This window comes from Caretta caretta, chromosome 2 (assembly GCF_965140235.1).
Source record: "Caretta caretta isolate rCarCar2 chromosome 2, rCarCar1.hap1, whole genome shotgun sequence".
NCBI classification, from domain to species: Eukaryota; Metazoa; Chordata; order Testudines; family Cheloniidae; genus Caretta; species Caretta caretta.
Window position 1 is genome coordinate 148915753 of NC_134207.1, and position 26869 is coordinate 148942621.

At 45.4% G+C, this 26869-nt stretch overlaps 2 protein-coding genes across 2 annotated transcripts in view; one reads left to right on the plus strand and one right to left on the minus strand.

Moving 5' to 3' along the window:
* Positions 1-284: 284 nt before the first annotated feature.
* MRPL36 (mitochondrial ribosomal protein L36) lies at positions 285-614 on the minus strand. Its single transcript, XM_048837221.1, has one exon. It carries the CDS (start codon positions 612-614, stop codon positions 285-287), a length of 330 nt encoding a protein of 109 aa, XP_048693178.1.
* A 544-nt stretch (positions 615-1158) lies between these two features.
* The window catches only part of NDUFS6 (NADH:ubiquinone oxidoreductase subunit S6), a 33392-nt gene continuing 7681 nt past the window's right edge, over positions 1159-26869 (plus strand). Inside the window, exons 1-2 of the mRNA XM_048839483.1 lie at positions 1159-1362; positions 8376-8429. Of these exons, the coding sequence (XP_048695440.1) occupies positions 1222-1362; positions 8376-8429 (195 nt within the window). The 5' untranslated portion in view covers positions 1159-1221. The remainder of the gene's footprint in view (positions 1363-8375; positions 8430-26869) is intronic.

Genomic DNA, 26869 nt, shown 5'->3' on the forward strand with positions numbered 1-26869 from the left:
AAACACAAATATTATTTTGAGAGTCTAGTTACTATAATGACAGTCATTTACACCACTTTTTCTGATTACAGGCCATAGCTATTATAGAAACAGATCAATCTACCAGCTAGTGAGAAATCCATAGCTCAGTAGCCATTCACGTGTATCCTGGTACTATATGCAATCTTTACAGCGATCACCATTTCATATGCAGAATTAACTTAGTATTTTCCTCCGGAAACTTACTAGTCTTTTGAGGGACATTTTCAAAGAACAGGCGTTTTGCTTGCATTAAAAAACTGAAATTATGCCTGTCGTTGCTTGTGTCTGGGATGAGTTTTACAGTACACAAACAGTCGTCCACGTCTGCGAACAATAAAACAGTCCTTACAACGCCTTTTGATTACACCTTTTGTTTTCATCCCCATAACCGTCTGTACGACTGGAAGCTGGCTGCTTGCAAGCAGTGGCTGACCTGCCAGGCTGCGCTTCTTGGCGACCAACGCTGGCGCGGCCGCTAGGAAGTGTCCGAAGCCCAGGGAAGAAAAGGGCAGGCGCGGGGGCGCGCCGTGCCGCAGGTAACACAGCGGGGTGGCGGCAGCCGCCAGTAGGGTCTTCACGAGCAGAGCCGCCATGTTGTCACACCTGCGGCAGAAGAAACAAGTGAGCCCCAGGCGCGCCCAGGCAGGGCCCTAGCGACCCCACCGCACTGGCCACCAGCGCAGCCACCAACAGACCGCGCCCCGCCGGCCGCGGGGAACGGGCCCAAGCAGGCACCCGGGCTGTCCCGGCTCACAGCGGGGCAGGGAAGCCCCTTGACCCCGGCGCTGCCATGAGCGGGACACAGCCCGGCCTGTGCGAGGCGGGCCCCGCTCGCCGATAGGGAACTGGCGAACCCGGGCCAGGCCCCCGCAACGGCATCGCCCCCCGTCCGAGCCACCCACCTTCGCTCGCCAGCGCCGAAGCAGTTGCAGCGGGGACTGAGGCGGCGGGGACCAAGGAGCGCGGCTCGGGATCGGCGGGGTCACGTGAAGAGAGCGGCGCTGCCAGCTGTCCCGAGCCGAGCCCTGGCGCCACAACCAAAGCGAGTCCGCGCCTGCGCCACCCCAGCGCAGCCCACAGGGAGGGCGGGCGGGCCTCATACTGCGGTGTCACGTGCTGAACTGCACCTCCTCCGGGGCAAAGCGTGCTGCGCATGTGCAGCGGCAGCACCAGGCTGCTCGATCACGTGGTGGAGTCAAAATGGCAGCGTCGTGCTCGACCTTCCGCGGAGTGTTGTTGCTAAGGCGCCTCGCTCCACTTCGGGTGGCGGCCGCTCCCCCGCAGAGAGGCCAAGGCGCGCGCGTGTCTGCGAGTGGCGAGAGCGTGACGCACACGGGACAGGTAACGTTACTGTGCGGGCTGGGGCTGCTGGCTTCCCCCGAGCTGTGCCGCCCCGGGTGGGGTCGGTGAGTGGCCCCAAGGGACGCGGTCCCGGCCACAGCACAAAAGCCAGGGGGCTTCCCGGCGTTGGGAGCTATTTGCCGGCTCCGGGGCGCGCGGCTCCTGCGCCGCTCTCCTATTTGGGTTTCCTGTGTCTTTAGTGCTTTGCATGTCCTGGGGGTAGGGTGTCACTCCCCTGCCCCTTCCGCTCCCTTTTAACCTGGTGTGTTGTGGTAGCCAGAATCCCCAGTCAGATCAGGGCGCTGCTGCGTTTGTGCTCAATACAAATATGTGATCAGGTCTACTTTGTTGGAGTGTTCAAATCGGTTTGTGCTTTTGATTAAGGGCATCCACGCTCGCGATTCCCTGTTGCTATAATACTTGCACCTGCGCTAGAATTAGCTTTTATCAATGGAAGTGTGTGTTGTTCTCTTTAGCAGGCCCCTCAGCTGATGTATGTAATTCACCAGCTGAGGGCATGTCTACACTTACTGGTGGATCAGCTGTGCTGCAATCATTGCAGTGAGTGTCGATTTAGTGGGTCTGGTGAAGACACCCCAAATCAATGAGAGAGCACTCTGCAATCGATTTGTGTACTCCACCTTCCCAAGGGCTTGTCTATGCTTACTGGGTGATCGATGCATCAGCGATCAATTAGCAGGTCTAGTGAAGATCCCCTCGACTTCTGTACTCTACCTGAACAAGAAGCGCAAGGGGAGTCAACAGGAGAGCGTAATGTAGTGTGGACAACACAGCAGGTAGATCTAAGTATGTCAACTTCAGCTATGTTATTCACTTTGCTGAATTTGCATAACTTAGATCAATCTCTCCCCATAGCTTAGACATAGCCTGGATGGGAGACGCTCTGCTGTCGACACAGCGCAGTGTAGCCACGTAACTGAAATTGCACAAATTAGATCGATTTACCATAGTAGCGTAGACCAGACGTGAGATTGCACTTTCACTGCCATGCTCTTCACAGCCCCTCACAGTATTTCTCCTCCCCAGCAATGCCCCATGGGTCCTCTCTATATTCCTCCCTTACTTTCTCTACAGGCCCTGGATAATAATTCAGTTGTGGATTGGTGACTGAGACTACAGCCCTCACAGTATGTCTCTCCCTCTCTGTATGATTTCCCCTTAACTCTAGTAATTGTCTCCTGTCTCTGGTTCACCAACTGAGGAGTGTCACAGAACTAAAGATAACTACTGCAAGTGTTTGGTACGTGGACATATACAGTAGGCGTGGCTGAGTGGATTATTATGTGAGGATTACGTGATGAGAGTGCAGTCTCATCTGATGATCCCCAGCTGGATTGTTTGCTAAGGAGCTAGGGGCAGATTTTGGGGAGGTAACTGGAAAATGGATGGAAGGGGACACTTCTGGGGAGAGTAGAATACTGTGTGGGGGTGAGTAGAATGGGGAATGGCCAGGGCTCTATTAACCTTTTGTGGGTCTGGCACCAAACATATTTTGGGCCCCCATGTAGTCGTTATGGGCCCCTTCTGAATATGACCCCGGCATCATTGGCCCTATAGTAAACCCTGTACTGCTGGGATGCGGAGAAAACATTTATTCAAAAAGAAAATAAGATATTTGAAGCCACACTGTATTGATACCTCCACTCAGCCTGTTGAGAACAAATTGGGCTAACATCGATATACTCAGGGTACTCTTGAATTTGGTTTATTTATGTGGGAGTGGTTGTTCGTTTGTTTTTTCTTTTTTTGTTAAAACACTCAGGGCCTGCTTGGGGCCTGAGCACACAAGTTTAATTAGCACATTTTTGAGCCATATTAAGCCCAGTCAGTGGAATTGCACCTGCATCTCCCCACCGCCTCCACCCAAAATTATGTTTTATGAATACATTTTTTGAAAGCTGTATTTTCTACTTTGGTACAATAATATTTACAAAACCTTTTTAAATGTTAGTTTCTTTAGCCTGTTTCTCCCTTTGCCTCACCATCTCTTATGACTTCAAGTGAAACTGTTAAGTTACTGGGGTGGAGTGTGGGGAGGAAAATTGTTGGTGCCCATCTTTTGCAGGGAGAAAGGGCCACTGAGAGAGACATGCTTTACCACCAAGGCTACCAGAATCCAGCCTCAAGCCAGTCCCCCATCCTTCACACCTGGGCTCTCCCCCTTGTCCATCATACTGTTCTCCCCTCCCTGCCCCCAACTAAATCCCACTTCACACAAGGGCTCTCCTCAATCTCCTTTATACTGCCAGTATACTCCTGTAGTAATTCTGCACCACTGCACATGCAGAATTTGCACAGAAATTAATGTTGTGTGCACAGAATTTCCTTTTTCTCCCACAGAAATGGGCTGCAGAGCTGTTGGTGGCCACGAGGGGCTTCTGGACTATACACTGTGGGGGGAGGAGGGAGAGAGGAGCAGCAGGGGGGTTCCTGGAGGAAGGAGGCAGCATGCAGGAAATTCCACAGAAGCCTGGGACCCAGTATCAGGCTATTTCTTCCTCTGGATCCCTAGGCTCTGGAGGGTGGTGGTGGGGAGGGTGCAGGGGGAGGGGTGCTTGCAGTTGGGCTCTGGGCAGTAGGGGGTCCCTGGGCTAGGAAGGCTCCACATCTGGGCTCTGGGTGAGGAGGGAGTGTGTGTGTCTGGACTGGGGGGACCCCTGTGACTGGGCTCTGAGGGGTAGGGGGTGCGGGTATCTGGGCTGGGGGGGCCCCACGCTAGGTTCTGAGGAATAGAGTGTGAGTGTCTGGGCATGGGGAGCTCTGCAGCTGGGCTCTGGGGGAACAGGGGGTGTGGCTGTTTAGGGGGGCACCCCATAGCTGGGCTGTGGAGGAGGAGGGGGGTATGAGTGTCTGGGCTGGGGGGGTACCGCGGCTGGGCTCTGTGGGTGGTAGGGGGTGTGGATGTCTGACCCTCCCCCCCCCCCCCCAGCTGGGCTGAGTGAGGGGGCAAAGAAACAGGGGTTTCTTTCTCTGCTCCTGCGGGAATTTTTTTGTCTGTATTGTTAGACATAGTTGCTGACAGGTATTTCAAAATGAATTACCAAATAATTGAAACTGGTGTGATTACGTAGTGTTGTTTTGACAAATAAAATATGCAGAATTTTGCGGAATTTTAAAATATTGTACACAGAATGTTTAATTTTGGGTGGCAGAATTCCCCTAGGCTCATCCCCCACTTTCAACCACAGGGCTGTTGCCTCCCTCCCTCCCTCCTACTGTCGTTCCCGAGCCAACCCCCACCTTCAACCCAGACTCTTTTCTCTGCCCCCTCTCCCTCCCGCCAGTCACCGCCAGGTCCTCCATTGCACCCGGACTCGTTTCTTTCCCCCAAACCGTGCTCTACCACCTCCCCTCCCTGGAGTGCAGGGAAATGTTTCTGGGCATTCCCACTGGCAGGGGGCGTGGCAGCCAGCACCCCCAATGGTGCCCAAGGGCTCCCCCTTCTCCTCCCCCCCATCGCAAAGCTGCAGGGTTGAGACAGTGCCCAGAAGCCCTTAGCCAGGCATCAGGGTCACCTGGGCGAGGGTGCTGGGGGGCACACACTGGGAGTCACAGCATTGCTGCTACCCACTGCCCCATCAAAGCAGGGGAGACGCAGGAGTGGGAAGGGCCGAGCCAGGAGCCTCCACCCTGTGCCCCATGTGGGTGGGGAGCATGGGGGGGATCAGCACCCCCAGCACCAGGAACCTTCTCCCTGCGCCATTTCCTTGGTTTGGATTTTTTTTTTTTTTTTTTTGGTCTGCTCCACTGCCACCTGCAGTTAAACTGGGGCAGTGTGGCATGGGGCATTTTGGGAGTAGTCGTGCAGCTGGCGGCGCAGGTCCAAGGGCCCTGGTGGAGCGCAGCAGTGTGCGAACTACAACTCCCAGCATACTCCGTAACACCAAGTCCCTGTTGCGCCTGCATGCTCTGCTTCCTGGACTGCTGAGCATTTTCAGCAGGTGCTGGGAAGTTGCTGACTCTTCACATTGCCAGGCTGTGGTTAGGGCTGGATTAACCTTTTGTGGGTACCCATGTAGTCGTTATGGGCCCCTTCCAAGTTTGGCCCTGGCACGATGGCACCATTGTAAACCCTGTACTGGGTGTGGCTGTGGGGCAGAGAGGAGATTCTCTAGTGGCAAACACAGGAGGTTCACTGACTGAAGGAGTTGTCTACTCTGACAGCAAATCTAAGAGACCAGTCCCTGGTTTGAAGACTTTTTAAGATTAATTTTCATTATAGTGTAGATTTAAATGAAAACTGAATTTGAAGGGGAAGAGGAAGGCTAAAATTGTCATGATGATCACAAGCATCCTACAGGCGTAACATTTGTGCCACTTTTTCTCTCTGTCCTCTGTGTAGGAGGAGCCTGCTTAATGGGAGATTTAGTTTTTAACCCTGCTCAGACTGTAGTCAATTTGACAATGAGCGTTCTGAGAGCAGACAGCAGTGTCACAGCTGCTTGTTATCCCCAGAGCCCCTTCTGCCAGAATGATTGGTCAGAACTAAGGCTTGTGCTTAGTGTTTCCATTTCCTTCCACTCACTGCGGCAGTGTCAGAGAAAGGCAGAATTGAGTGCTTTGGTTGTCCCTCAAAATGTACTTGCAAAGCAGAATTTATCTAGTATCTCCAGGTGATGATAAAGTGAGATACATACAGTACTTCACAGGTACTTTTGTAGGGCAGAGTAAAGAGTTGGAGAGTAGTATTAATTATAGAAACAAACTAGTTAATTTTAAAATAGGAGTTGATTATTTGGGGAATGTCATAGTTATAGAGTTTAAGGCCAGAAGGGACCATTAGATCATCCTAATCTGACCTGTAAATTGCAGGCTACCAACACCATCCAGCACACTGGTCTAATTTTGGTTGTTGGATTTAAAGTATTACAGCTCACAGGAGACTAGGCTATTATGTGCCAGAGACAGAGAATAGGAGGTACCAAGGCATACCAGGACCCAAGGCCTACAGAATAGTAGGAAAGTGATGATCTGATAATCCTGACAAGTGACCCACACCCATGTGCTGCAGAGGAGGCAGAAACCCCTAGAGTCATTGCGAGTGTGACTTGGGGGTAAAATTCCTTCCTGACCTCACATATGGTTAGATCCTGAACATGTGAGCACCTGAGAGAGAAAATGCTCTGTGCCACCTCAGAGCCCTGGCCTAGCCCACCAGTGTCTCATCTCCAGCTGTGGCCATCCCTGATGTTTCTGAGGACTGAGATATTTTTTTTTAAAAAGAGTACAGTGAAGGGGGTGGGCAGTGGATCCTGCTCTGAACACCTGCCGTTAGCTAGCTGAAACCCTGAAACAACAGTAAGTTACCAGGACCAGGTGATGTTCACCCAAGAGTTCTGAAGGAAATATGAAACTGCAGAACTACTAACTGTGTTATGTAACTTGTCATTTAAATCAGCTTCTGTACCAAATGACTGAAGGATAGCTAATGTGACACCAATGTTTAAGAGAGGCTCCAGAGGTGATCTTGGCAATTACAGGCCAGTAAGCCTAACTTCAGTACCAGGCAAATTGGTTGACGCTATAATAAAGAACAGAATTATCAGACACATAGATCAACTTGTGTTGGGGAAGAGTCAACAGGGTTTTTGTAAGAGGAAATCATGTCTCACCAATCTATTAAAATTCTTTGAGGGGGTCAACAAACATGCGGACAAGGGTGATCCAGTAGATATCGTGTACTAGGACATTTAGAAAGTCGTTGATAAAGTCCCTCACCAAAGACGCTTAAGCAAAGTAGGCAGTCATGGGATAAGAGGGAAGGTCCTCTCATGGATCAGTAACTGGTTGAAAGATAGAAAACAAAGGGTAGGAATAAATGGTCAGTTTTAACAGTGGAGAGAGGTAAGTAGTGGTGTCTCCCAGGGATCTGTACTAGGACCAGTACTGTTCAATATATTAATAAATGATCTGGAAAAGGGGGCAGACAGTGAGGAGGCAAAATTTGTAGATGAGACTCAAGATAGTTAAGTCCAAAGCAGACTACAAAGAGTTGCAAAGGGATTTCACAAAATTGGGTGACTGGGAAACAAAATGGCAGATGATATTCAATGTTGATAAATGCAAAGAAATGCATATTGGAAAACATAACCCCAACTATATATACAAAATTATGGGGTCTGAATTACCAGTTACCACTCCCTAAAGAGATCTTGGAACGGACCATGTTTATGGATTGGATGCAGATATAAATTTTGTATCAGAGCAGGGATCTATTAAGACAGAAGATATCATAATGTCACTATATAAATCCATGATATGACCACAACTTGAATACTGCATGCAGTTTTGCCACCTTCTCAAAAAAGATATATTAGAATTAGAAAAAGTACAGAAAAAGGCAACAAAAATGATTAACGGTATGGAACAGCATCCATATGAGGAGAGATTAAAAAGACTTGGAGTTTTCAGTTTGGAAAAGAGATGATTATAAGAGGGGATCTGATAGTGGTCTATAATCATGACTGTTGTGGAGAAAGTAAAGGAGGACCTGTGGAACTCATTGCCAGGGGTATGTTGTAAAGGCCAAACTATAATGGGGTTAAAAAAAGAACTAGATAGATTGATGGATGATAGTTCCATCAATGTCTTTTTAGCTAAGGTGGTAAGGGATGCAACCGCATACTCTGGGTGACCCTAGCCTCTGATCGCCAGAGTGGATGACGATGATTGCCTATTCCATTCATTCCCACTGAAGCACCTGCCATTGGCCACTTTCAGACGATAGAAAGGCTAGATGGACCATTAGTCTGACTCAGTATGGCCGTTCTTATGTTCTAAATGGTATCATTTGCCCATTTGAAATATTTTGTGGGAAGTGATAACTCCATCCTCAATCCCCATCCTCGAGATGACAATGAACTTGAAGCCCAGAAAGCCAATTTCACTTTTGTTTTGAACTGCCAGCAGATTTTTATTGTATTTTAAATATTCGTATCCCTTAGTCATGGTAACTGCTTTCTAATTAAGATGCAACTTATTTTGTATTTCAGGTTTATGAAGAAAATGACTACAGGAAGGTTCGATTTGTTGCACGACAGAAGGAGGTAAAACACATTGTATCTAGACTCCTCAGGATATGATTTTAATTTTCTTGGGTAATGATGCCTTAAATATTCAGGTTTATTAAAATAAATATTTTTAATGTCCACAATTTTAAAAATTTGTTACAAAGTAGAAATGACGGATCTGTTTTACGCTGTCTTCGAACCAGTTACTCCTCCAGACTCTCGCTGATGTGTACTGCTTTGCTTTGATGTCAGACTGCTTATATACTCCTCTGTTCCACAGCTTTGATCTAGGGAATTGTCTACATGTGGATTCAGAGTAACAGCCATGTTAGTCTGTATTCGCAAAAAGAAAAGGAGTACTTGTGGCACCTTAGAGACTAACCAATTTATTTGAGCATAAGCTTTCGTGAGCTACAGCTCACTTCATCGGATGCATACTGTGGAAAGCAGAGAAGATCTTTTTATACACACAAACCATGAAAAAATGGGTGTTTACCACTACAAAAGGTTTTCTCTCCCCCCATCCCACTCTCCTGCCGGTAATAGCTTATCTAAAGTGATCACTCTCCTTACAATGTGTATGATAATCAAGGTGGGCCATTTCCAGCACAAATCCAGGGTTTAACAAGAACGTCTGGGGGGGGGGGGGGGGGGGGAGTAGGAAAAAACAAGGGGAAATACCTTGCATAATGACTTAGCCACTCCCAGTCTCTATTCAAGCCTAAGTTAATTGTATCCAATTTGCAAATGAATTCCAATTCAACAGTCTCTCGCTGGAGTCTGGTTTTGAAGTTTTTTTGTTGTAATATCGCAACTTTCATGTCTGTAATCACGTGACCAGAGAGATTGAAGTGTTCTCCGACTGGTTTATGAATGTTATAATTCTTGACATCTGATTTGTGTCCATTTATTCTTTTATGTAGAGACTGTCCAGTTTGACCAATGTACATGGCAGAGGGGCATTGCTGGCACATGATGGCATATATCACATTGGTGGATGTGCAGGTGAACGAGCCTCTGATAGCGTGGCTGATGTAATTAGGCCCTTTGATGGTGTCCCCTGAATAGATATGTGGGCACAGTTGGCAACGGGCTTTGTTGCAAGGATAGGTTCCTGGGTTAGTGGTTCTGTTGTATGGTATGTGGTTCTGTTGTATGGTATGTGGTGAGTATTTGCTTCAGGTTGGGGGGCTGTCTGTAGGCAAGGACTGGCCTGTCTCCCAAGATTTGTGAGAGTGTTGGGTCATCCTTCAGGATAGGTTGTAGATCCTTAATAATGCGTTGGAGGGGTTTTAGTTGGGGGCTCAAGGTGACGGCTAGTGGCGTTCTGTTGTTTTCTTTGTTAGGCCTGTCCTGTAGTAGGTGACTTCTGGGAACTCTTCTGGCTCTATCAATCTGTTTCTTCACTTCCGCAGGTGGGTACTGTAGTTGTAAGAATGCTTGATAGAGATCTTGTAGGTGTTTGTCTCTGTCTGAGGGGTTGGAGCAAATGCGGTTGTATTGCAGAGCTTGGCTGTAGACAATGGATCGTGTGGTGTGGTCAGGGTGAAAGCTGGAGGCATGTAGGTAGGAATAGCGGTCAGTGGTTTTCCGGTATAGGGTGGTGTTTATGTGACCATCATTTATTAGCACTGTAGTGTCCAGGAAGTGGATCTCTTGTGTGGACTGGACCAGGCTGAGGTTGATGGTGGGATGGAAATTGTTGAAATCATGGTGGAATTCCTCAAGTGCTTCTTTTCCAAGGGTCCAGATGATGAAGATGTCATCAATATAGAGCAAGTAGAGTAGGGGCGTTAGGGGACAAGAGCTAAGGAAGCGTTGTTCTAAGTCAGCCATAAAAATTTTGGCATACTGTGGGGCCATGCGGGTACCCATAGCAGTGCTGCTGATTTGAAGATATACATTGTCTCCAAATGTGAAATAGTTATGGGTAAGGACAAAGTCACAAAGCTCAGCCATCAGGTTAGCCGTGACATTATCGGGGATAGTGTTCTTGACGGCTTGTAGTACATCTTTCTGTGGAATGTTGGTGTAGAGGGCTTCTACATCCATAGGGGCCAGGATGGTGTTAGTCAGGAACAGCTATTAACCCACTGGGCTAAGATAAACAGGAACAAGGCACTCTAAGGGCTTGTCTACACTTACATTTTATAGCGCTCTAACTTGCTGGCTCAGGGGTGCGAAAAATCACCCCTCTGAGCGCAGCAAGTCTGAGCACTTTAAAACGCTAATGTGGACAGGCTCCAAGTGCTGGAAGCCTTGCTCCCAGCTGCTCGGAGCTAATCCCCTTGTGAAGGTGGATTACCAGGAGCACTGAGAGAGCTCTCTCCCAGTGCTCACGTGCACCCACACTCACACTTCAAAACCATGCTGTGGGAGTGCTCCCGCGACAGTGCTTCGGAGTTTCCAGTGTAGCCATGCCCTTATTCTGGAATAAGTGTGTCTACATATGTAGTTATCCGGAATAGCACCATGAGTAGACAAGCCTTAAATGTGTATTTACTAACTCCTACTCCCTCAAATATTGTTACTCTGGAGAATTTCCTCTTACACTTTTTAAAACTTTTATATATTGGTCACTAAATTTTAGGTAATAACAATATATTTTATTCCATCTACTCAATGAAAATCAAATTCTCCCAAACTGGATTAAATCCATAGATTAATGTAAAAGTATTCAAGGAAAATGATAGCGATTAGATATTTGATACATATTTATTATTTGAATTGTGGTAGCACTTAGAGTCCCTAATGACATGAAGCCCCTATTGTTCTAGGTGCTGTAATAACACATAGTGAGAGAGGAAACACATTTCATACAGAATTTTAGTACTAATAATAATGAATGATCTTTCTGTGGAAGCTTACTTTGTCTTGATCTTTCCAGCTGCAGTTTCAAATAGAGTAATAATAGTGCTCAATTATAGCAGAGTACTGATCACGATTCGCTTAGTTAAAATCACATAACATTTTCCATTATAACTGACTTTTCAGTTGTTACAGTTGGTTGAAAACTTTCTATGTTTTGTCTTAGTCTAGAGGCTGAGTTGTTTTGTAAAGTTGAGCAAGAATGTTTCATCTGTTTTTTTGAGCATGACAAGGTTGATGAAAGAATTGGAAAACGTACCTTATTACTCAAAGAACTGTTATGATAATTGGACCTACAAATTTACTTTACTTGTTAGCTCAACTGTAATAAGCAGTTTAAGTTCATGAGATGTCACAATAACCTGTAACAAATATTGACGGGAAAAGGTGCAAAAGTGAGACAGACTGAATTAGTCCAAACAAAAAAGATAAGACTCAAGGACTGTGTTAAGATCATGCTTGGTAACAAGAGAAGTGTAGAACCAGAAATCAGTGAATCAGAATTGGTGTGTATGAAACTAGGTGTAATTGGTGGACAAAATAATGAGGGGATGGGCTATTCCACCCATCATTCCCTTTTGGGGTCCTTAAAGAAAGCATTTGGGAGAAAAATTGGTTACTGGAATGAGCTTCGTTATCATGGCTGCTATCCTCCCTCCCTCTGGTCTCCTTGGACTCACGATGAGGATGAAGAAGGTTCAGAGAGATGTCCTGAGCAGACCAGACCAGGCAAGGAAGAAGGAGCCAAATAACATTGCTACCTCCACTGGCTTTGGCTAAATCCCAAATACCACCTGAGATGTGAGACTTTTTCTTACCCTTCCCCCACTTGCGTGTTCTTTTTCCTTCCCTACCTGATTTCTTCTCTTTTACTATTCTTTTTCCATCTCTCTAAAAAGAGTCTGGCTTAGTCTGCTAAGACTTTATATTTTGCAACACTGCTATAAGCCTGTGACTAGCAAGAGGCAGCTAAAACCGATGCCTTAAATAACCTGACGCTTGTATGAGTTTGCCAGGCCTGAGAGTGCATGATAAGACTGTACTGTGCCTGTGTTTCTCCAGCAGTAAGGCTGCAAGTGAAAGTCAAGAGACACAACTGCAGCTTCTGTCTTTGCTGTTCTTTTTCTCTCCCTTTTTGTGTGTGTTTCTTGTTTTGTCATCTTAGGAAACAGGATTGGACTTTAACAACAACAGCAATAACAAGAGCTCTAGCTCATCTCTACTAAATTCTTATTTCCCCAAAAGGACAGTTATTACTATCTTTAATATCACTTAAAAGATTGTCAAACAAGGATTTTTTTCCTTCTTAAAAAGTCTCCGGCTAAAGGGAACAAGGGGGGCATGTTGAAATGAAAGTCTTCTTTATATTTCAATATATATATATTTTATATATATAAAGTCTGCTTTATATTTCAGATACTTTGACTGTTTTCCTTCTTTTCTGTATCTTTAATAAAAAGTTAGGATTTTTAATGGTCTGTTTGCCATGATTCTAAGCAGGCTTATGTCTCTGTATACCAAAGCTTGTTTAAAACTGCTTAATGTCGGACAGTAATTGGGTCATATTGACACCTTTAACTGCTTGGGCTCATATATTCCATCTAAATTAATGTAACAATACTCAATCTGTTTGTTCAATTAAAGAGAAGGTTAAGGGATGACTTTATCACTGGCTGTAAGTACCTACATGAGGGGAAGATATTTGACAAAGGGCTCTCCGTTCTGGCAGACAAAGGTATAACAAGATCCAAAGATTGAAAGTGAGGCTAGACAAATTCTGACTACAAAATATGGTGCACATTTATTACAGTAAGAGTAACCATTTGAACAATTTATAATTGTTGTGGTGGATTTGCAGTTACTGGAAATCTTTAAATCAAGACTGTGTCTTTTTCTAAAAGAGATGCTCTAGTTCAAACAGGAATTAATTTAGGGAAGTCCTTTGGTGTGTTTATATTGGCCGGTGGGGCGGTGGTGGTCAGCCCTGTTGATCACAGTGATTCCTTCTGGCCTTATAATCTCTGGGTAAAACAGGAGTGTGAAAGGAATACATGTTTTGGGCAATCCTACTGCCTAAATGCATTAGGCTGGAAGTTGAAATTTGGCATGAAATTAGTTTCCACTGAAGAGCAGTCTCAGCCTTATTTCAGCGGATATAGACTTTTATTTCACTGTTTTCTAGGTAATTGGAACTGGGTTCTGACCATGTGCATTAACTTTTTGTTAAGTGTGCACTAAAGAAGGTTGGTGGCATGTGCTTGTGTACTAAATTAGATTCACAATGAACAGTCCAATCAATTTAGGCTCTGATCCTACAGACACTTAAGCATGCACTTAACTTTAAGTATGTGTGCAGATATATGCAGGATTGGGGTCTTAGAGTCAGGGCTGAAGCAAGAACTTTCATACACTGTGTATGGTAATTTAGGGGCTGAGAAAGGGTTCCAACTGATTTTGAAAAGTGCACAGTGGAAACGAGCTCCCCTGGATCCTGTATGGTGCACAAGATTGTTATGTGGGAGTTGGATTGTGGTAATTCAGTGCAATGTTTGCAATTCGTTGGAAACCAGCAAAACTTGGAAGTCATACAGCCTGAAGCTTCTATAGAACAGCTTTTTAATATTATGTATGATGGTGGATAGTCTTCATTAGGCCCTGTTGCTGTTGAGCTAGCATATGGGAATAAAAAAAGATTATATATTACAGAACACTTCGATGAAGCTTCTGTAGAACATCTTTTTAAAAACAAATATCTGCCCCCTTCTCTCCTAGTAATTCAATACCAAAAATAAGTTGAGACCATTAAGGCTGCATGGTAAAGCACTAAACGTTCATGAAATACTGCAGCAAAGTATGCACGTGCAACCTTCATTCTGTTCCATGTGAGGATGCATTACAATATTCCTTAATTACATAATCACATTTTTTCTACAGTCTTAGTTGCATGGGTAAAGTATCTGTAGTATTGTGTGTGTTAGAGTCCATGAACATTATTTATATGAAAAGTACTGAGGACACTAATTTAGACAATATATTACAGGTTAAGTATAACTGAGAATAATAGGGAAAATGTGCTGCCATTTATTGGGTTTTAACATTTAATTACAGCATTAAGTCGGGCCTCAGTTCAGCAAAACAGTTAAACACATTAACTCCATGAGGAGTCCTATTGAAGGCCAGTGGGACTATTTATTTGCCAAAGTTAAGTACTTATTTGCTAGACTACTACAGTATTGGGTCCTGATCCTGTACACAAAGTGAAATCAATGGGACTACTTGTGTGTGTGAATGTTTGCAGAATGGGGCCTTAGTTTATCAGTATATCTTACAGTAAGTATAGTGTTACTACAGGAGTGAGGTTCTGGAACAGCCTTCTAATAGTAGTGGGGGAAACAACAACTAGTTTTAAGATGGATCTTGTTAAGTTTATGAACAGGATTACATGACTATGTTGCCTGTGTTAAACACCCTTGCCCATTGAGGTAGGCGTTGGAGTTTACAAAACAAGTCCCTCAGACTTCCCAGAATTTCTTTTGGTAAAACTAGGGAACACCAGACTTGACATTCTTAATATTTTTATGGGTAAAGAAAAAAAGATTTGGGGGCCTTCTTTATACATATTAGAAAAGCAAAATTAGACGCAAGCCCATTTTAAAATAAATCTTAGCAGGATCACCTTTAACTTTCCCAGTCTACCTCCTAATTATGAAAATGAGAACGTAAATTTTCTTTGGGCGAAGGGCGAAATCTGACGCCATTTAAAGTAAATCTTTTTTAACCCACTTATATTAAAATTTTTCTTAAAATCTCCACTTTTGTATGGGCACTAAAATATGTAAATGGTCTCTCTCTCTCTTTTTTTTTTTTCCTTCTGAATCTTCAAGATAAGTATGTTCTACTATAATGACATACAGTTTCTCTTTGCTTGAATTCATGCTTACCCTTCTGGCGTAAGTGGCAGAATACTGTACGGGAGAAGAATCCAAAATGGCAGAATCAGTTTGTGACTTTCAAGCCCAGATTTTCTACATTGCATTTAGTAAGCATGCCGGCTGTGCTTTCTGAAAACGGAAGTCGTGGGTCTTTTGTGGATTTAACCAAATCCATTCAGAATCTGTTTTCTGGGACCTTCATGTTTAGTACTCTTACCGCATGATTGTATCTACATATTCTTGATTATGCATATATCCCCTGGTACTTTGGTGTCTAACTACTGGGACAGTGAATTATGGAAATTGGCCAGTATTGGGGAGCTCTTGTTGGGGAAGTACTCTAGAATATGCATGGCATTCTTGAAGTTTGAGATCCTGCAATATTCCAGGTAATACTGTAACTATTTTCTAACATTCCTGTTTCCACTGAGGAGGTATTTTGCTGTGTTTGTCACTGTTGTTGCCTGATGGATTCAAATGGAAGCATACAGGACTGTTCAAAGGTAGAAACCAAGATGATGGTTCAAGAGGGGATTCTTAACCAGGGCAACCCTTTTCCAACGAGCAAAACTGGAAGGTCTGGGCAGCCTTAGTTATGTTCTTGCCCTGTGACCAGGTGGAACATAGCGCTTGGAACAGAACCCACTCAGTGTGTGGGTGGAATGAGTCAATACTGTGGACCTGGGTTGAAAAGGAATGACTGATCAACTGCTGAATGAGGAAGACTGATTTTTCATTGTGGGGAGCTATCCCCAACATCACAGCAGCCATTTTACTCAGATCTGAGCTACCACCTCTGAAGAGAAGCAAACTGCTAATGTTTTGTTGTGGGCTGTAAATATTTAACATAACTTCCTGGTGCACTTGTTTTGATGTGGGCAAGTCAAGAGTTGGATATACTTTGATACAGCAGAAATGGAGTTGAAGTTTTTCCATCATCATAAACTGATAGGTCATAAGGTCAAATTAATCCTCGCAACCTGATAGTATCTGTTAATAACCTCCTTGAGGTACAGCACCTGTGCTTTTAGTTAATCCATGAGTGGCTGGAAATTCTGGAACTTGGAAATTCAGCCCTTGGAGTGCTAAACTACCCATATCTATTTCTTTCCCCAAAATTTTAAGGCAACATGATGGTTCACTGAGTGTTTCAGAACTATTGATTAAAATATGGTTAAATATGAAGTAGTTTTAATGGTTCATTTTATCTAGATTTTTAGCTAGGATGTTTCATATAGATGCCAACAAATCTGCTTACTCCACTAGGTTTATTGAAATAATAAGCAATTGAAAATACAAGAAAAGGAAAAGGGGTTTAGTAATCAGATGAACAAGTAACATCCATGAATTCAAATCACCTACGTGAACAAGTAACTAACTTAATCATTTACTGCAATCTGTAATACTGTAAGATAATTCATTGTACCTCTTAATTGAAAACAAGATAGGGAATTGTAAAACTACTACTTACCTTTTAAAACCTATTAAAATATTTTTAAGCCTCTTTTCCCCCCTCATCAGTCAGAAAGGTAAATCTGATTTCTCTCAAACAACTGCACATCTAATTGATCATAAATATCAACAAAACCCTAATAATTAATCAAAAGTTAAGAACTTTCTGCAGACTCCTTAATGCTAATATTTTTTTTACTTTAAGGCTGGTTAACCTGGTCACCAGAATCTCTCTTGAAAGTTGTTGTTTAGGCATTAAAGGCTTATTGAAAAGTCTAAAAAAGGCATAGATGTTACATTTTAGAACAATGTGCATTTTTAGCTGTAATTTTCAGCTAGTATTTTCAAAAATAGCCTAACTTTAGACATCTGAATCAATATTTTTTGTACTTAAGTGGCCTGATTTTTAGTGGGAGCTGCTGAATGCTCAACACTTTGAAAATCAGGCCACTTAAGTCCATCCCTGTTCAGAGAACTATGTATTTAAAGGGTTTGCTCAATCAGGGCTTTATTTATATGTATGAATATGGATTTAGAAGCCTAATTGTAGGCTGCTATTTTAAAAAATCTTGGGCTTTCAGTCCAAAGTATTTAGCAGTTTCTTAGGAAGATACAGTATTACCCAAAGGTTGGGCAACATTCTTTTAAAAAATGACAAATTGTTAAGACAAATTAAAAATGTATTTTGTTGAAAGACTGTCACAGTTCAGGTCAACTGCCCCTGTATTCCCCCTCTGTGGTTCAGCAAGGACACCCATTCTATGCTTCAGGCTCCCCAGCCAACACCTCTCTTGGGTGGAGACAAGTGTCCTGCTCCCTTTTGACTGGGATATTTCGTAGAATATCGGGGTTGGAAGGGACCTCAGGAGGTCATCTAATACAACCCCCTGCTCAAAGCAGGACCAGTCCCCAACTAAATCATCTCAGCCAGGGATTTGTCAAGCCTGATTTTAAAAACCTCAAAGAAAGGACGTTCCACCACCTCCCAAGATAACGCATTCCAGTGCTTCACCACCCTCCTAGTGAAAAAGTTTTTCCCAATGTCCAACCTACACTTCCCCCACTACAGCTTGAGACCATTATTCCTTTTTCTGTCATCTGCTACCACTTAGAACAGTATAGATCCATCCTCTTTGTGATCCCCTTTTAGGTAGTTGAAAGGAGCTATCAAATCGCCCCTCGTTCTTCTCTTCCGGAGTCTAAACAATCCCAGTTCCCTCAGCCTCTCCTCATAAGTCGTGTTCCAGTCCCCTAATCATTTTTGTTACCCTCCGCTGGATGCTTTCCAATTTTTTCACATCCTTCTTGTAGTGTGGGGCCCAAAACTGGACACAGTACTCCAGATGAGGCCTCACCAATGTCGAATAGAGGGGAACGATCACGTCCCTCGATCTGCTCGCTATGCCCCTACTTATACATCCCAAAATGCCATTGGCCTTCTTGGCAACAAGGGCACACGGTTGACTCATATCCAGCTTCATCCAGCTTTTGGATGAAGGGAAAGCAGTGGATGTATTGTTTCTTGACTTTAGCAAAGCTATTGACACGGTCTCCCACAGTATTCTTGTCAGCAAGTTAAAGAAGTATGGGCTGGATGAATGCACTATAAGGTGGGTAGAAAGTTGGCTAGATTGTCGGGCTCAACGGGTAGTGATCAATGGCTCCATGTCTAGTTGGCAGCCGGTGTCAAGTGGAGTGCCCCAGGGGTCGGTCCTGGGGCCGGTTTTGTTCAATATCTTCATAAATGATCTGGAGGATGGTATGGATTGCACTGTCAGCAAATTTGCGGATGATACTAAACTGGGAGGAGTGGTAGATACGCTGGAGGGATAGGATACAGAGGGATCTAGACAAATTGGAGGATTGGGCCAAAAGAAATCTGATGAGGTTCAATAAGGATAAGTGCAGGGTCCTGCACTTAGGATGGAAGAACCCAATGCACAGCTACAGACTAGGGACCGAATGGCTAGGCAGCAGTTCTGCGGAAAAGGACCTAGGGGTGACAGTGGACGAGAAGCTGGATATGAGTCAGCAGTGTGCCCTTGTTGCCAAGAAGGCCAACGGCATTTTGGGATGTATAAGTAGGGGCATAGCGAGCAGATCGAGGGACGTGATCGTTCCCCTCTATTCGACATTGGTGAGGCCTCATCTGGAGTACTGTGTCCAGTTTTGGGCCCCACACTACAAGAAGGATGTGGATAAATTGGAGAGAGTCCAGCAAAGGGCAACAAAAATGATTAGGGGTCTGGAACACATGACTTATGAGGAGAGGCTGAGGGAACTGGGATTGTTTAGTCTGCAGAAGAGAAGAATGAGGGGGGATTTGATAGCTGCTTTCAACTACCTAAGAGGTGGTTCCAGAGAGGATGGTTCTAGACTATTCTCAGTGGTAGAAGAGGACAGGACAAGGAGTAATGATCTCAAGTTGCAGTGGGGGAGGTTTAGGTTGGATATTAGGAAAAACTTTTTCACTAGGAGGGTGGTGAAACACTGGAATGCGTTACCTAGGGAGGTGGTAGAATCTCCTTCCTTAGAAGTTTTTAAGGTCAGGCTTGACAAAGCCCTGGCTGGGATGATTTAATTTGGGATTGGTCCTGCTTTGAGCTGGGGGTTGGACTAGATGACCTCCTGAGGTCCCTTCCAACCCTGATATTCTATGATTCTCGTCCACTGTAACCCCTAGGTCCTTTTCTGCAGAACTGCTGCCTAGCCATTCGGTCCCTAGTCTGTAGTGGTACATGGGATTCTTCACTTCAGGACTCTGCACTTTTCCTTGTTGAACCTCATCAGATTTCTTTTGGCCCAATCCTCCAATTTGTCTAGGTCCCTCTGTATCCTATCCCTACCCTCCAGTGTATCTACCACTCCTCCCAGTTTAGTGTCATTTGAAACCATATTGAGGGTGAAATCCACGCCATCCTCTAGATCATTAATGAAGATATTGAACAAAACCAGCCCAAGGACTCACCCCTTGGGCATTCCGCTTGATATTGGCTGCCAACTAGACATGGAGCCATTGATCACTACCCATTCAGCCCAACGATCTAGCCAGCTTTCTCTCCACCTTATAGTCCATTCATCCAGCCCATACTTCTTTAACTCGCTGGCAAGAATACTGTGGGAGACCGTGTCAAAAGCTTTGCTAAAGTCAAGGAATAACATGTCCACTGCTTTCCCCTCATCCACAGAGCCAATTATCTCATCCTAGAAGGCAATTAGATTAGTCAGGCATGACTTGCCCTTGGTGAATCCATGCTGACTGTTCCTGATCACTTTCCTTTCCTCTAAGTGCTTCAGAATTGATTCCTTGAGGACCTGCTCCATGATTTTTCCAGGGTCTGAGGTGAGGCTGACTGGCCTGTGGTTCCCTGGATCCTCCTTCTTCCCTTTTTTAAAGATGGGCACTACATTAGCCTTTTTCCAGTCGTTTGGGACCTCTCCTGATCGCCATGAGTTTTCAAAGATAATGGCCAATGGCTCTGCAATCACATCTGCCAACTCCTTTAGCACTCTTGGATGCAGCGCATCCGGCCCCATGGACTTGTGCTCGTCCAGCTTTTCTAAATAGTCCCGAACCACTTCTTTCTGCACAGAGGGTTGGTCACCTCCTCCCCATGCTGTTCTGCCCAGTGCAGTAATCTGGGAGCTGACCTTGTTCGTGAAGACGGAGGCAAAAAAAGCATTGAATACATTAGCTTTTTCCACATCCTCTGTCACTAGGTTGCCTCCCTCATTCAGTAAGAGGCCCACACTTTCCTTGACTTTCTTCTTGTTGCAAACATACCTGCAGAAACCTTTCTTGTTACTTTTAACATCTCTTGCTAGCTGCAACTCTAGGTGTGATTTGGCCTTCCTGATTTCACTCCTGCATGCTTGAGCAATATTTTTATACTCTTCCTTGGTCATTTGTCCAATCTGCTGCTTCTTGTAAGCTTCTTTTTTGTGTTTAATATCAGCAAGGATTTGACTGTTAAGCCAAGCTGGTCGTCTGCCATATTTACTATTCTTTCTACACATCAGGATGGTTTGTTCCTGTAACCTCAATAAGGATTCTTTAAAATACGGCCAGCTCTCCTGGACTCCTTTCCCCCTCATGTTATTCTCCCAGGAGATGCTGTCCATCAGTTCCCTGGGGGAGTCAAAGTCTGCTTTTCTGAAGTCCAGGGTCCATATTCTGCTGCTGACCTTTCTTCCTTGTGTCAGGATCCTGAACTCAACCATCTCATGGTAACTGCCTCCCAGGTTCCCATCCCCTTTTGCTTCCCCTACTAATTCTTCCTGGTTTGTGAGCAGCTGGTCAAGAAGAGCTCTGGCAGGTCAAGAAGAGTTTCCAGGCAGAATAGTTCCTTGCCTTCACTGTGTTATTCATAGCAAAGGACAGTCTCTGTCTAAGCAGGTCTGCTTGCTTCTCTCCTCAGACGGTAACCAGTATAATTGCCCCAGTTATGTTACCTCACCACTTTTCTTAAGCAAACATATTTTATTCTATGATAAAAGCAATACAGAGAAAGCATAGAAGAACCACCATGCATACTAATAAGCTTACCAGACATCACCTCATGCAACACGGGCTCTGGTAGGAGCAATACTTCAACCATGGTTTTAAGTTAATCAAACCCTTTGCTCTGAACAAGAATAACCCATGACTCATTTATCCAGTTTGGCTCTTTGAAGAGACACTGAAGAGGTCATTAGCCAGGCAATGGGTTCCTGCTGAAAGTACAGTTTCAGTAGGATGGATTTGAGGTGGGTCATTTGCATTTTCTCCCCTCCCCCCACCACCTAAGTATTTTCTAGGAAATGCATTTTGCAAGTATTGTCCCAAAAGTCCTTTGAAGTGCCTAAGATCTCCCACAAATTGTATTAGTCCTATTTTTCTGCTAAAGAATTTCCATGCAATTCCCACAATAGTACACAAACCTTTGCATTTTCAATACAATGGACTGCTAAAATACTTACACTTTAATTCAGTAAGGTTTGTCCAGTATTTTACAGGACATTGTCATATCTGTCTTACTGTTTAAACAACAAACTATGTATCCTAGCTTCAAGTCGCCCAAGAGTAGTGCTAGTGTAACGTAGGAAGCATATGTGAGAGAACATGAGCTGTACTATATTAGATTCTGCTTCTTGAACACACAAGGGACAGAATGTGTGTGTACACGGGGGGGACATTATCCTTATTCTGCTGCTGCCTTAAGGGAGGAAAAGAGATTGAGGTCAGAGTTTCAATCCGAACTCTACATTTCCCGCCTTCTGAGTGTCTGGTTGGCTTTTCAGTATGAATGTTGTAAATTAAGAGATACATATAATTCATTTAGTAAGCATAAGAAGCAATTAATTAATGTAATTAAACTAGGAAAGTGGAAAAAATTGAAATATACAGCAAGGGCAAGTATAACTGAGATCAGTTGCTTTACTTCTCCATGTCTGTCAGGTTTAAAATATCATTCCAGGGAATTATAATAAGTCATTCATAGCAACATACTAACCTAACTCATAGTTTGTAGCACTGTGTGCATCAGAACAGCACCCTGAAACCCCCATATTCAGCACTGTCATAGAATTGTATATTTTTGGATAAAGTATGCCTTGAGAGATCATTTTAAAAGTTTTGATCTGTTGAACATACAGTCCAACAGGACAATAATATGCTGTCATGGTATGTGAAGTTATGAAGTTTTGCTATATGTTGTGAGGTTGGGAACACCCACAACCAGCCTTTCAGGTACAACAGTGGAGCAGCCAGATGTGCTAATGGCCCTTTAAAGGGAATCCACACTCACAATGACTATCATAGGACCTGTATACAATGGAGACTTCTCAGGCCTTGGCTACACTTGCAAGTTAGAGCGCATTAAATCAGCCCCGAGTGCCCTAACTCCTGAGGTGTCCACACTGGCAAGGCACATAGAGCGCCCAGACTCTGTGGCTGAAGCGCCCCGGTAATCCGCCTCCACGAGAAGCATAAAACTTGCTGTGCCTCAGCTGGAGCACTGCGTTACCAGTGTGGACACCCTGGTCTATTAATGTGCTCTGATTGGCTTCCAGAAGTGTCCCACAATGCCTGTTCTAGCCGCTCTGGTCATCATATCTACTGCCCTGTCCTCAGGTGACCAACTGTCAGACCCACCCTTTAAATTCTCTGGGAATTTTGAAATTCCCTTCCTGTTTGCTCAGCAAGGCGTGTAGTGCTCTCAGCACATATTTCCAGGTGACCATGCCTCCATGTGCCAGGCGATTCCCAGTATGGAGCAATGGCGAGGTGCTGGACCTCATCAGTGTTTGGGGGAAGGAAGCTGTCCAGTCCCAGCTGCACTCCAGCCATAGGAATTATGATACCTAGGGCAGATATCAAGGGCCATGAAAAAAAGGGTCATGACCAGGATGCAGTGCAGTGCAGGGTTAAAGGGAAGGAGCTGTGGACTGCCTACCACAAAGTGTGGGAGGCAAATGGCCGCTCTGGCACTGCCCCCACAAACTGCCATTTCTACAAAGAGCTGGACATGATACTTGGGGGCAACCCCACCTTCACTCTGAAGAACACCATGGACGCTTCAGAGGCCGTAGCAGCCCAGAGTTCAACAAGGCAGGAGGAGGAAAGTGGGAGCAAGGGTGCTGAGAAGGAGGGGGGCCCAGAGCCAAAGGACGGCCCGGCATCCCTAGATGCATGCAGCCAGGAGCTGTTTTCAAGCCAGGAGGAAGGTAGCCAGTCGCAGTGGACAGTGCTTGGGGAAGAACAAACATCAGAGGAAGTGCCCGGTAAGCGTCTTTTATTTTGTGAAGGTAGTTGTTCGGTGCGGTCTCTTGGGGCGAGGAGGGTTGCAGAAAAAAGGGTTAGGGCTGCCTAGATGTGGAATAGGGCGTTGATGTGCTCTCTCACATTGCGGTAATCGGCCTCCGTGATCTCTTCAAAGATCTCATGCAGAAGCTGGGCAATCCACTTGCGCAGGTTCCTTGACAGAGCTACTGTGCTCCTTGTCCCAGTAATGCTAACATGTCCACGCCACTGTGCCATGAGGGGCGGGGGGACCCTTGCTGCACACAGGCAAGCGGCATAAAGGCCAGGGCGGAAGCCGCATTGTAGTAGAAGACCCTCCCTTACTTCCCAGGTCACCCTCAGCAGCAAGATATCTTCCAGGACTAACTCATCCTGTGGAAAATGTGGGGACAGTGTTCAGTATAGGGCCCCCCTGCAGCTGTTGGCTCTCCCCAAGGCACAGAACCCCAGAGGACAGTATGGCCCTGTAACAATCAGCCCCCCTTGCTCCTGTGGTTACTCACCTTTGGGGCTCCTGTGGGTTATGTGTACTCACTTTGGGATGGGCACTTTCTGCTATTGTGTACACTGTACTTGTCTTTAAGTATGGCCGAACCATTGCTCTGTCTAGTGTGAACAATGCTGCCTCTGTTAAGTGTTGCATTTTGGCTTTACAGATGCAACCTTCCGATTCCAGCCTCCTTGATATCAATAGCCGAAAGACTGCAGAGAATCAGGAAGTGTCCGCAGAGAACCAAAGAGGACCTGCTGCCTGAAGTCATGCAGTAGTCCCTTATTGAAAATCAAAAAGTATAGGAGTGGTGAGAGACTGAAAGGAGGCTCCACCAGCAGAATGCAGATCGCCGGCACCAAAGGACGGAGCAGCTCCTAAGCATTATGGAGCGCCAAGCGGACTCGATGCAGGCGCTCATAGCACTGCAGATAGAGCAGATCCGCGCCCACCCCCGCAGCCTTTGTCTCAAAACTCTTTCCCTTGTACCCCCATGTCACTGCTAACCCACTTCCCCCAACATCCAGTTTCTTATCCCCACCAGCTGTCTCCAACACCTGTAGCTTCACCACCCAGTCCTGCAAACTATGACGCTTACCCACTGCACTCAACCCCAATCACCATGCATTTTAGCCAGCCTGAAGTGCAGCACTCATTGCACAGCACTCCAGACAGGAAGGCTGAGTATGATAACAGGACATATGCAAATCTGTGATTGTCCCGTTCTCCACACGGCCCCCTTCCCTACTTCCACATAGCACAGATATATCATACCCTTTCTGTTTCCCCAGCAGTTGTCTTTTTAATAATTGAATTTTTTTGACTTTGAAAACATTCTTTATTGCATTAAGTAAAGGATACCATAGTCCAGGAAAGCAACAGCACTGCAAGTCAGTGCATCATATGTAGCAAACACAGATGCCTACTAACACTGGAACCACTGCACTTCGCTACTGTGCAGGGCACCAAACATTAGTGGTGGCTTTCAGCATCGAATTGCTCTCTCAAGGCATCCCTAATCCTTACAGCCCTGTGCAGGGTCCCTCTAATAGCCCTGGTCTCTGGCTGTTCAAATTCAGCCTTCAGGTGTTGAACCTCCATGGTCCATGCCTGAGTGAAGCTTTCACCCTTCCCTTCGCAAATGTTATGGAGGGTACAGCACGTGGCTATAACCATGCGGATGTTATCGTCAGCCAGGTCTAGCTTCCCATACAGACAGTGCCAGCGGCCCTTTAAACGGCAAAAAGCACGCTCAACAGTCATTCTGCACTGACTCAGCCTGTTGTTGAACCGCTCCTTGCTGCTGTCAAGGCTCCCTGTGTAGGGTTTCATGAGCCATGGCATTAAAGGGTAAGCGGGGTCTCCAAGGATCACAGTGGGCATTTTGACTTCCCCTATGGTGATCTTCTGATCTGGGAAGAAAGTCCTGGCTTGCAGCTTCCTGAACAGGCCTGTGTTCTAAAAGATGTGTGTGTCATGCACCTTTCCAGACCAGCCTGCATTAATGTCCATGAAATGGCCACAGTGATTCACAAGCGCCTGGAGAACCATTGAGAAATACCCCTTCCAATTTATGTACAATTTATGTACAGGTGGTCTGGTGCCAGAATTGGAATATGTGTCCCATCTGTTGCTCCTCTGCAGTTAAGGAAACCCATTTGTTCAAAGCCAGCCACAATGTCATGCATGTTGTCCAGAGTCATGGTTCTTTTGAGCACGATGCGATTAATGGCCCTGCAAACTTGCATCAACATGATTCCAGCGGTCTACTTTCCCGCTCCAAACTGGTTACCAACGGATCAGTAGCTGTCTCGAGTTGCCAGCTTCCAGATTGCAATAGCCACCCGCTTCTCCACTGGCAGGGCAGCTCTCAATCTTGTGTCCTTGCACGACGGGATGGAGGCGAGCTCAGCACACAGTCCCCTGAAAGTGGCTTTCCTCATCCAAAAGTTCTGCAGCCACTGCTCATCATCCCAGACTTGCATGACGATGTGCTCTCACCACTCAGTGCTTGTTTCCTGAGCCCAAAAGTGGTATTCCACTGTGGCGAGCATGTCCGTGAATGCTACAAGCAATCTTTTGTTGTATGTGTTATGTGAGTAAACATCATAGTCAGAGCCCTCACTGTCAGTTTTTTAGCTTAAGGAGTAATTCTACTGCAATTCGTGACGTGCTGACGAGACCCATCAGCATATTCCTCACAAGTTCAGGATCTATTCCCGCAGACTGGAAGGGAAGCCAGAGCGCGCTGTACAAAAACCCTTGAAAGATGGCGCCAAATGTGGATGGAAGCGCTGGGATGCAAAGTGATGCATCTTGGGGCATTGGGACAGGACCCAGGATGCCCTGCACCCCTCTCCCCCTTCCCACAAGCCACAGTGCCAGAATGGGAAGATGTGCTCTGTGGGATAGCTGCCCATAATGCCCTGCTCCCAGTGCTGCTGCAACTGCCACAAATGTGGCCACGCCACTGTGTTTGTAGCTGACAGTGTGAGCACACGGCAGTGCTTTTCCTGCTGCGGTCTCTGAGGGCCAGTTTAACTCTTGGCGCTCTACATCTGCAAGTGTAGACATGCCCTCAGAGAGAGCACGTAGAAAATGGAGAATGCTTGACCAATGAGGGTGGACCCCCCATATCAGGAGCAAAGATCTTTCCAGCAAGCTGGAAGAATCTGTAAAAGAGGGGAAGTGACCTCATCACTTGGCCTCACTCCCCCCACAACTGAACAACTAGAAACACATCTAGAGGACAAAGACTGAAAGGGGGAAGGTGGTCCCGAGCTGGAGGGGAATTCCAGCCTGTGTATTGTAGCTCTTTTAACTGGCTTGCACTATCTATCACGATGAGATACTGCTTGATTCAAATCCTGTTTAGTTTATAAAACTTAACTGTGTGCTTATTTTTATTTATTTATTTATTTATTTTTGGTAACCATCACTGTCCTTTATGCTT